The sequence below is a fragment of the Electrona antarctica genome (assembly GCF_951216825.1).
Source record: "Electrona antarctica genome assembly, chromosome: 20".
NCBI lineage: Eukaryota > Metazoa > Chordata > Actinopteri > Myctophiformes > Myctophidae > Electrona > Electrona antarctica.
In genome coordinates, this window is record NC_136801.1 from 23,536,533 (window position 1) to 23,548,773 (window position 12,241).

A 12,241-nucleotide genomic window follows, 5' to 3' on the forward strand; every position below is an offset into this window, starting at 1 on the left:
CTGCCCCTCTGCTCAGGGGATGAATTGAAATTCATGTCAGATCCCGTGTGTAGGTTAGACATGACCTTTTCTTTGACACAATCTAAATGTCTCAATAGAAGAGCAGGCAGGGAGACAAAATACCTCCGGTGTGTGTGTCACCATTTCCTGCTCCAAAATCCAACAAGCAAATCAAAACCATAAAGAACATGTCATTTTTTTGACCAATTGTTAATATTTTGTGTACTGAACTACTCGTACTACTCGTACTGTGCTGTAGGCCTACTGTACTATGTGCTGTACAGTACTACTCGTACAGTACCTAGTCGATACAGTACTTTTATTGTTATAGTGCTCAGTGTGAATGGCCCTCAACAGTGCCACTTTAGGTCACCCAGCAGTATTGCAGCTGTTTGTACTCTAAACGGTCTGTAGTCTAAACGGACAGACATACAGACACACACGGCCAGTTGGAGCACTAAGGGTAATAAAAAAAAAAAAACTATAAGTAAAGAAATCACACCTGTGTGAAGTGAGCGGTGCAACTGTACCGTGTGGGGGTCCCCGCAACATCGAGACCCCCAGGAACGCACCCAGGGGACCATCACGGTTCTGGCAAGTCACAGCACGTCCGAAACGGTCGCGAAATGACAGTTACCGCGTGGGGGTTCCCGCAACATCCAGACCCCCAGGAACACACCCAGGGGTGCTGTTACGGCGAGCCTTCCTGCGTCCGAAACAGTCGAGAAGTGACTGAGTTACCGCGTTGCAGCTTTCCGTGCATGGACAGACAAACAGACAGACACATAGCTCCGTAATGGAGCGGAGGCACCGCAAAAAAACCCCCACAAAATAACTAACCTAGCAAACAAAGTAAAAAGTAATTCAAATTAAACTGATATAAACTAAAACTGTATATTAGTTACATCACATCCTGAACAATTCAAATACCAGGACTCCCAGTGAAGATTCTTTGTATTAACAATTCTCACTAAGCTATGAAGACAACCACCAGAGGGCACCACAAACATGTTTAGAAGATTTGTAGAATGTAGCCAATGTTTGTATTTTGCCTTTTCCTCGTAATTATCTCCAGGCCGCTTGTGTGTGTGTCCGTCTGTCTATCAGTCTTTGCATACACTCCCAGGTCAAGGAAGACACACATATTTCAAACTAGATTCTCAAAGCCTACAAGTGTCAACTTCAGTTTAGTCAATAAACAACTCTCAAATTGAGGATTAGTTTGATGTTTGTAAAATGTCATTAGTAATATTCACTTTATTTATCATTTTCAAATAGTGCACAAAAAATAATAAGACCAAGTAGTTTTGTTTCTTGCCGTCACAAACATATTAGGCTACATAGTGGTTATGTTTAAAGTAATTAAACAGACAACAAATTAAGTAACTAATGACATACATACAACCACCCAATCAAAGACAGATATTTCAGGTTTAGTTCAAGGGTATTTATATAAAAAGCAGAACAAGGTTTTTTTTAATATACCAAAAATAATAGTACGCTCATAGTTCTCACACAAACATCACAAAATGTTGTCGACCACTTAGTTATCACCCATTTGATTCCATGCCAAAGACTTGGGCTCTGTTCACTTATACACAAGTTAAGTATAACGACAGGTGAACAGGGCAAAAACTGCAGACACTGCATTGTTAGTGTTTTAGAGGTAAGCAAACAATATGGCAATTGCTGTAAATATAGCCTCTGTAGCTACTTTCCTTGTGCAGTATTATTATATTTGAATAAATGGATGTCCTAAACAAACATAGGCAACACACAATGAACCAGTTTAAATCACAGTAAGGGTCTAAAGGAAAAGGTTAGCCCTTAAAATTGTATTCAACAAGTGTTTAAATATCGTCTGTGTTTACAATAGGGCTAACCACAACCAAACTGTAGCTTAAGACATTAAGCCACATATTTGTGTAAAATTGTAGGTTCAAGTTTAGCTCAAGGCCATTGTCACATAACCTCCCTGATGGTCTTTCTCATCTCAGATCTCACATGTGCCATTGAGCAAAAATGGCAGAAATGCCAAATGATTGTTACTTCAAGTACAACCAGATAGTGGTTTGAAAATCTTTGTTTGACCAGTGACCACCAAAAGGTATACAAACCATGACAGAAACTTGCTGCTATAATTTAGGGTATCAGTTTGGAGTAATTTGAGATAATATGTCATGGCTTTTAAGTTACGGGTAATCGTGGGTTTTTTGGGGTTGTAGTAAAATCTCTGGGCAAACACTTGAATTCACAAACATTAATTTACCTTTCCTTACCCTCTTTGCAACTAAAATACATTTTTAGTCTTGAGTGTGAAACAATTTGAGAAGAGTGCAGTGAACACATTCAAGATGATGTGCTAGACCTTAAATAAATCTATATATTGTTAATACATTGTAAAATAAAAATGGCAAATAAATGTGTGGCTCAGGTAAACGGTAAAATTAAACAAAAACTAATGTGCGACAGTGTGCTTTGGTCTGTCATTAATCATATTCTCATTTTGCTACTCATTTCCACTTTATCATATCCAGTTGACATTCACTTTAATTATGGTAACAAGTGGGCAATTGTCTAGACTCATTTTTTTTGTTGACACTATAACTATGATTGATGCACGGATTGCACGCCACCTTACCGACATAGCTCAAATCATGTTCTCACTTCTGTAGTCGCCCTGGATACATTCTCACAGCGTTATAAAAAAGGGGCTTGCTTTGATTAAATGTCAAGAGCCAGGGAAGTTGAATAGGTATACATTGTTAATAGTTGACAGCAGTCAATTTATTTTACCCACTCAAGAGATTCCTTCATGTCAGCAGAAGATTTAGTGTTATGGAATCATTATTGCATCAGAGCAATCATTCTTCCATCAGAGCAATCATTCTTCCATCAGAGCACCGTGGATTTGTTGATCCACAAAAGGCAATTAAATTCTTTAATCAAGTGAGATTAAAAAAAAAAAAAAAAAAAGTGAAATGTTAGGATTAGAAAATTCAAGTGATGCATACTTACGCATGAGTAAAGAATAACTATTTGTGCAATTGCAGAAAAAAAAATTCTCAAAGTAAACAATGTTAGTGCGCTCATCTTCTACAACTGGTTTTAGCCCAGTGGGATAGAGAAAATAAAAATAACTCTGAATCCACAGACAAATGAAAAGTGTTATAAAATACACAACAAAATTGAGGTCTGAAATGATTAAGTCGGAATGGCATCAAATCTCAAATGTGGTTCCAATAGGTAGACCCGATTACCGGGTGGCACTCAAAGAGTTGTTCTGTTGACACTGTTGAGTCTTAACATTAGCATACAAGTACAACCCAAGCAGCGCAGGCTAATCTATGGATTCTGGGCCCTTAAATCCAAGTTCTAGTAAGCAACAACCTCTTGTTTAAACATTAGCTCCTCTCTGACCCTTTTTCCATCAGTTTAATGCTGCACTGTTTAGACACACACCAAATGCTATATCGAAAAAAGAGTTTGTTAAAATCTCAGACTTTAGGCATAAATGAAAACATCCATTTTGCCATACTCTGTAAGGTGGTCATAGGAAGAGAAAGTACCTTAATTATTTTGAGTGTTTAAACTAGAGTTATAAATGATGTATGGGGTGCCACCACACTACTCCTGACATGCAGTCCGGGTGTCTGAGGGCACCAGGCCAAGCAGTAATAGTAACAGTAAATTATTGGGCACAAATTAAATGCAAAAAAATAATCTGAGAAATGTAATATGTACAGAAGCAAGTCATTGCTTCTTCTCTCTTGCCACTATAAAATACAGCATCTCTCTCTAATTCTCTTAGCCAAACTTTTTCTTTTCTTCTTTCCGTTTTTCTCTTTGCTGTCCTCCATTTTCCTCGCTCGGATCTCTCTCATCAGGTCAAAAAACACCTGTGAACACATTATAAAATAATAAAAACTGATATTTTATTTGGTCAAATATAAGGAAAGCCAACTTCACCGTAAAGTCGGGTCGGACTTACCTTGTCGACATTGGCACGGGTTTTGGCGGAGGTCTCCACGTAGCACACGCCCCACTGCTCGGCGCGGGCCTTGGCCTCGTCGGCGCTGACCTGCCGTCGGTCTTCCAGGTCCGACTTGTTGCCAACCAGGAGGAAGGGCACGTTCTCATCCTCCTTCACTCGTAGGATCTGCTCCCTGCAAAACATCACGTCATCATAACACATTCAGCTACATTCTACATTCAGAATCCATTCCAAGCATTCGTTTTGCACAAAAACACTCATTAGGCTAAAAACGGTCATGACAAATGTGATGAGGTCAGCACATTTGTGTGTTGGCTGTTTTTAGCCCAAGGAGTGTATTTTGTGAAAAGCTAATGCTTGGAATGGATTCAGAATCATGAAAACCCCCTAGTTTGACATGTCACATGCTACTTAAAGCAAAAAGAAAGTTTGACATTTTCTCCTGCCATAGGATGTTAATGGTAGGGTCACAAGAAACCCCTATAAAAGAAATTGCCCAATAGTGACAGCCGGTCAGCAAGTGGATTCATGAATAAACTGTATGTATATAGACAATATTTTAGGCCAATAAAAAAAAAAGACATACCAAATTTCCCACCCATCCACCTCGACTACAGGGACTTACCCCCAATCCAACCCTTGATGCTCAGGGCCAAGCAGGGAGGCAATGGGTCCCATTTTTGAGTCTTTGGTATTTAAAAAAAAAATCACACCCGTGTGAACTGAGTGGTGTAAGGTCTTATATGACTGATCAGCTGTGGTCTGACGTAATGTCTGACGTAATGAAATCACACCTGTGTGAACTGGGTGACCATAGCAACCGTGCTCATTTTTTGGTACGAACAGACAGACAGACATGTAAACGAACAAAGCCAGTCGTAGGAGTGGTTTACACCACTCAATGAGTAGTTTGCCCACAACAATCAATTACACACTCCATGAAGCCTTGAATTCATGGAGATTTTGTCACATTCCTGAGCCAATAATTGGATGACCAGCGGAGTCAATTGAGTATCCTAATGACCAGCCACCCGGGCATTGAATTATTGTCTCAAGAATGCGAGAAAAAACAAAAACAAAATAAATTCTACAAATGCCTTCTAAAGGCTCATACATAGTCTGGATGTTCGGTGGTGAGGTGACCACCGAACTACCACATGACGTCACAAGCCACGGTGAAGAGCAAACCACCGCCACCGCCCCAGCCCTTCTCTCTGTTTTTACTCACCACCGCTCAACGCTATTTTAGCTCCGGTGGTCACCTCACCACCGAAAATCCAGACTATGAATGAGCCTTAAATCACTAGTTCTCAAACTGTGTCAAGGACCCCCAAACTGTATTTGGCCACAGACCAAGAAGATAAAATTAAATTCAAGGTGACTGTAATGGTATAACGAATCTCTGAAATGACAAAAGGTCACACATTTTGTTTAGACATAAGAGTATCTTGTTCCCAGCCTTTTCCACACTGTAGTGGCAAAGGCTGACACATCACTAAATATACCTGCTACCAGAACAGAACATGACCTCATTGACCTGGAAATCATGACCGGCTTAAAGGAGTAGTTCAACCCAAAAATGACTTTGATTTTCTATCAATTATGACTGCTAGCAAAGGGAAGATCTAACATATCGTCTCTGTCGGGTGGAAACCTCATATGTTCAAAATTGTTACCTTTCAGGCTTCAAATTCAAAAGTAGCAAAAGTAGTAGATATACAGGCCCGAAACGTGCCATTTCGCACTACGTTTTAATATGGAGATAGGAGGTTTCTGCCTGACAGCAAAATGTAAGTCAAGTATCAAGAAAACTATTTGGGATTTTCCCACCTGAAGTCAACTGTTGCTGCGAATGACTCCAGCTCCGTGATGGAGAAGACACAGAGGAACCCCTCGCCACTGCGGAAGTAATTGTCCCGGATGGCCGCGTAGTCCTCTTGGCCAGCCGTGTCCAGGATGTCTATCTGCACCTCCTCTCCATCCAGTACCACTTTCTTCCTATAGCTGTCCGCTTTGGTCGGCTCGTAATCCTCCACAAACTACAGACCGGCAAAAGATTTAAGTTTCAAAATCGGTGTTAAGTGTAAGAAAGAGACCAAAATCACTTAAAAACCCACTAGTCTATAAATTACACACCCCATTATGTTTAGTTTTTGTCGCATTCTTAAGCAAATAATTTGATGACCGGTCAATAGAGCACCGAAGTCTGACGTCAATATCGGTAGAGGGCGCAAATCCACGGGTTCATGTACTTTTTATTTGCATTGTAATCCCCATAGGGGGATTTTAGATCGCCTCATATAAGAACTGACCGAAAAATAAACATGTCACCCCAGCCGTTTCACTCATATGGATATGAGTGATATGATAACCCTTAGGCAGCGGTGGCCTAAGGGTTGGTTAGTTAGTTAGTTAGTTAGTTTCATTTATTGTCCACGTGTGGAAATTTGTCTTCGGTCTCAACAACAGTAAAAAACAAACAGTTACAACAACAACAACATTTACACAATTATTTTCTCATGGCAAAAAAGTGCAGGACAACAGTGGCAAATACATTGGAAAAACAACAAATCTAGCGAGACATGGTATCATTTAGTGCCTTAATGGCATTTGGGATGAAGGAATTTAAAAAAAGGTTACGGTTAGCTGTTGGTACTTTGTACCGTCTACCAGAGGGAAGTAGTTCGAACTCCCTGCAGAGTGGATGAGAGGGGTCGTTTGCTATCTTGACAGCTTTTTTACGAAGTACCTCCTTGTAGATACAGCTTAATTGTTTCTGTCTCTTCCCAATGATTTTTGAGGCTAGGCTCACTATTCGCTGCAGCTTGCTTCTTCCTTTTACATTAAGATTGCCATACCACATTGCCATGTTAAAAGTCAAGATTCCCTCTATCAGGTTTTGATAGACTGTTTCCATGATATGCTTGCTCACTCTAAAGGAGTTGAGCTTGCGTAGTAGGTGGCATTGGTTACAAGTTTTAAAAATCTGGTGAGTTTGCTGTCAATATATGTGCCTAAGTATTTAAAATGGTCTACTACCTCCACTATTTGTCCACCAATTGTAATGGACTGCACAGGTTCCTTTTCATGAATGACAAGTTATTTTGTTTTTGTCACATTGATCCCTAAGGAGCTTTTATCGCACCAGTTCTGAAGAGATGACACATGTACTCTGTATGCTTCCTCCCCCGCTGTGTTAGAGGAGCGCCCTTGTTGCCGAAAGGTTGCCGGTTCGATTCCCCGGACGGGCAGGAAAAGTCTGGGTGGGGAAGTGATTGTCATCACCCACCCAACACCGCTGAAGTGCCCTTGAGCAAGGCACTGAACCCCCAACTGCTCCCCCTGGAGCTGCTTAGTGGCCAACAGTATAAGACTGTGGTTGTACTGGTCAGCTACCAGGTTTTAATGTGTGTGTGTCTGTCTGTGTGTTTCTATGTGCAGGGCGTTGCTGAAAATGAGCACTTGTGCTCAGCTACTACCCTGGGTAAATAAAAAATAATCATCAACTGACTAAGAGAAAACGCTATTGTTACTGCTACTGAATTAGTTACATTTTCACTAGAAACAGACTATCATATATGAGTGACTGACTGTCGCAAACGATACAGAGATACCTCCCTGACAATAACGCAGAGACAGCTTGTTTATTTTTGGACCACAATGCTTATATGAAACGATTTTAAGATGACCCCATGTTATTCTCCATAGAGAAATTACTTCTGTGAACCAGGCGGTTTGATTCTCCTACTGGAGACTACACCCGTCATCAAATTATTGGCTTAGGAATGTGACAAAAAAAACCTGGTGAACTACTCCTTTAAGCAAGTGTGTGTGTGTGTGTGTGTGTGTGTGTGTGTGTGTGTGTGTGTGTGTGTATATATTCATAAATAAAACAAAAAAAGTGTATTACTTTTCATCTTAGTGGTTTATACAGGCATTATTCTTATCATACTCATGAATGACCATGCAATTTGATTATGTGACGTGTCATTTTATTGATTGAAAAATACCAAATAAATCTAATCAAATGTAATGTAATACTATTACTCACTCACTATATTCTATAAATATACACAAAAGATGCAGGCATGCAGCCCTGCTTCTTACCTCATCATACATGAACTGGAGTGTCAGGGCCGATTTGCCCACTCCTCCGCTGCCCACCATGATCACCTTGTGCAGGGCCAGAGAGTTCTGTCCCTTTGGCTTTGCGGCTGCCATGGTTCTGTCCGCCCGGTGGTCCAAGTGTGATTAAAAGAGAGGTTCCCAGTAGGAGACGGGTGGGGGAGAAGAGGACTGTAGGATGGTATGGATTCCTGCTGCAATGATGGCTCAGTTTGACTCCTGGGGGAAAGAAGAAAGCGGGTTGTGCCGCTGCATCATAATTGTGTCCTAACATAACAACACATAAAAGACTGAAGACAATAGATAATCTACAGTATATAAATACAGAGTATAATCATCGCTGTCGGGCAGAAACCGCTCACTTCCATATTTTAACTTGTGTTTTTTCTTAAATTAACGCCTTGTTCGTACTACAGCGTCACACGAAATCATCAAAAGTAGCAGATCACAGCCTAAAGCGACACATTTCGAGCTTATAGATCTACTACTTTTGCTATTTTTTCTTATTTTAATCCTGAAAAGACATATGAGGTTTCTACCTGACAGAGATGAGATATATTAACATTAAGTTGTATTTATTAACTTTGCCTATAATGAAATGCAAAAAAGTGGTTAAATATACCACAACTAGGAGCACTCTCTGGGGCCCAACTGTCAGCAAGCATTAAGGTATAGGGATTTCTAGATAACTGTCCTGCATAGTTATAATCATTGTGATAATGAATGATCATTGGCATGCTATAGTACTGGGCCTGCAATCTGCCTTATATAAGCATTTCATTCATTAATCTTTCTTTGCGTTAGGTTTGACACCGAGTTCCAAACTGATCCTAATCAGATGACAAAACAAATTACGAGGCTAATGCAATTTTGGCTTTTTGTTTAGTTTTACTTTTTTTGCCGTTACACTGACATCACAACTATTTTATTTTCCCAATGTAATTGACTGTATATTATGTACAAAGCCAACACACTTCCTATTGTAATCAAATGAACCCAGTTTCAAGTTCCGTTGCAAGTTAGTATGTTTCAATATTACAATACACAATGAATGGCTAAGTTCCAGTCAGCAAGGAGGAACAAAAACAAAACCTGTACCAGTCATCAGGATGGGGGTGGGTTCACTTCTTGGGTGACAACAGTGCCTTATGAAATAGTTTTGGCTAGATTGAAAACATTGTGATGCCCAGTCATTTGGTTATTTTCCACAAAAACATTTCCATACCATTAAGGCTGTGTCATGCTCTGGTTCATTTCCAAAATGGAGTCTAAAGGCAAAATAGTATTAATAATTTACTACTAGTGTTTTTTGGTTTTTGTTTAATTAAGCAGGCCTGTATTACACAATCACAATTATTTGAGAGAATGGCAATGATTTTTCATATTCGTTTCATTTTGTAAAATGTTCATAGTCATACATTTTCAAATATAAAAAAGTAGAAATAGCAGATCTACAACCTTCCCCGGCTATGTGTTACAGTGTAACAAAAACACCATTAAATCATTAATCGCAATTATTTGTGTGACAAATATGAATTGTTTCATAATCGTGACAGCCCTAGGTATTAGCAGTGGACAGTGGTTTTCAACCCTTTTCAACAACAAACATTATTTATTCGGCATTTGAGCCAAGGACCACCATTTGATGAGATTTTGCCTCTCACTTAGAATGTTGTTCTATGTTGTTGTCGTTGGACAATTCCATGCTGTATTGATGTGGTACCATTAGGAGAGACAAAAGGCAAACGTTGATCAAAATAACAATTATTCTACATGCTATAAATTGACTATAGACTTCTTGTAAATTAAGTAATGCAGATGTTTAACAATAATTTAACTCTTGAGAGCGTAACATGAAACCAAATGGACCCGTAATGGTCAAATTGGTTTCATTTTACACTCTCAATACAGATCTAATAAGGGTACATTTGGTTTACCAACTCTATCATTTAGCTGGGGGACCACTGGTTGAGAACCACTGATTTTAAGACACCCAAATGACCCACACCCCTCCTCTCCCCTCCCATGGCGGAGCAGCTGATTACAAAGAGAACCTCAATACAGCATGACAGAATGTGGGAGGATGGAAAGCACAACAATGATTACTGTTGTTGCTTTGACACCCATGATGGTGTCATTTATTTTGACTCGTTCTGTGGATTCTGACTCTTGGGAGAGAATTGGAACTGTTGTTCATGTTTGAAAATACAGACTGTCCTGCCATTTTTCTCAAATGAATGGAATCAGTTGCGAATCCCTTGACTCCTTCAAAACCGCCCTCAAAGGGCACCTACGGACAGCTGCAATTCGAAACTGGCCCCCGTAAAATGTCCTGTTTTGACTATATAGTTGTGTATATTCGTACGTCTCTAATTGTTTTGATGAATTGAAAATGGTGGGCCCTATTGTAAACAAGTGTAATGCTTTATGGTGTCGTCCACTCAGTTAACAGTTGTTGTATTGAGTTGTACTTGAAATGTACTGTAATTCTGCAAACTGTTAATAAATCAATAAAAAAAGTTAAAAACGTGTTGATCAGTGAACATTATAAATATATATAATGTCCCGAGTTAGGTTATCCAAATATATAAGGTGAAGAACCCATATCCCTTTCATCACAGCACTACTGTAAAATGCAGGCAGGTACAGCCAGGGTCAAATTTTCCAATAGCTGATGATACTGGAAGGATCTTATTAAAGGGACAATTTATTAGGGATATATTATGGCGTCATGTGACAATTTTGCAGAGGCCACAAGAACAATAGCCAGTAAGTGCAGCTAGAATATGATTTCATATCGCTATAAACCCCAGAACTAATGGCATACATGTTTAAAATTAAAACGTCATCATACTGAATTGGAACTTGGAACTAATACGCAGGCACTAATAATAATAATAATAATACAAGGGACTGAACCAGCTCACGCTATCTATCTAGCTTTTATTTAACAACACACTCCAATACGATATCACGAGACAGCTGAGCCAGCCAGACTGAACAGGTATAAATAATGCAGTAAAAACAACAAACCGTGTCAACTTAATCCCATACACTGACCTAGTAGCCATTTAGCTCCACTTAGCTGGTGAGTGACATGACAACTAATAGTCATTATCCGGTGACAGCAGCACAGCCAGCCATATCCTGCTTTTAGTGATCATCACATCACCGTGAATTAGACTAATTATTTACAAAGGAGTGTTCATTAATTAAACAATAACGGGTCGCTTATAATTGCAACAGCTGTGTGTTTGTCTGGATTGCTTCTCAACTCACCCACTGTGTGTGTCTGTCTGTGTCTGATGATATCTAGCCATCTGGGACAAACATTACCATTTCATTTCACCAAGGATGACTCGATGGCGTCGCGGCTAAAGCGTTATATACGTGACTCACGTTTATTTTTATTTCATTTGATTATTATTTTTAATATCCGATCCGTGAGCTTGTACGAACCTAAAATCACACAGACACCGCGCACACGCCTTTAGCTTATTCTATAAGATGTCACTGTCTGTCGCATCCTTGGTATTCTTAGAATGGTCAAACTAAAACAAACTAGCTAGCATTTGAACCCAAAGCTAAATGGAACCAACACCGCAAACACAATGCCAAAGTGGGGAAAGCGCACCGAAAAACAGCATGACCACCACCAGCTGATGTGGGATATATAGATTGAAACGGAATAAAACCCACCTTAAATTGGCACAAGCGATTCGATGAGAGTCAGGCTAACTTGTAGCTCATGGCTAGCTTCCTCAGCTCCGTCCACCAGCAGAGGCTGTGGTCCTGTTGGGTTTGGCCGCATCTGTCTCACCGTCTCCACACCTGAGCGCAAAACTTTCTTAAGCTGCGCACTTCTTAAGCTGCGCGCAGCTTAAAGCTTGAGTTTTTAGACAGCTGGTGGATGGAAAAGAAGCTCCACCTCCGCTGAAGACTTGAGCGGAGGAGAGCGTTTCCGGGAATCTGGCCGTCGCGCAAGTATTCGGCGGAGGTGGAGCTTAATTTCCATCCACCAGCTGTCTAAAAACTCAAGCTTTAAGCTGCGCGTAGCCGAGAACGCGCGCAGCTCTTTTGACCGTCTGGCAGCACCTTCTGTCTGCCTGCCGGCTGGGAGGG

The 12,241-nt window shown here is 40.2% G+C and overlaps 1 protein-coding gene across 3 annotated transcripts; it reads right to left on the minus strand.

Moving 5' to 3' along the window:
- Positions 1-1,432: 1,432 nt before the first annotated feature.
- ralaa (v-ral simian leukemia viral oncogene homolog Aa (ras related)) lies at positions 1,433-12,137 on the minus strand. 3 transcript variants are annotated; one of them, XM_079489543.1, is made up of 5 exons: positions 11,819-12,137; positions 8,102-8,338; positions 5,825-6,033; positions 3,992-4,166; positions 1,433-3,899 (listed from the first exon to the last, which is right to left on the minus strand). In XM_079489543.1, exons 2-5 carry the CDS (start codon positions 8,213-8,215, stop codon positions 3,777-3,779), a joined length of 621 nt encoding a protein of 206 aa, XP_079345669.1. In that variant the 5' UTR covers positions 8,216-8,338; positions 11,819-12,137; the 3' UTR covers positions 1,433-3,776. The 3 variants fall into 3 exon arrangements, with proteins under 3 accessions (XP_079345669.1, XP_079345670.1, XP_079345671.1); XM_079489544.1 differs by lacking the exon at positions 11,819-12,137 and adding an exon at positions 11,399-11,782; XM_079489545.1 differs by lacking the exon at positions 11,819-12,137 and adding an exon at positions 11,180-11,290.
- Positions 12,138-12,241: the final 104 nt, after the last annotated feature.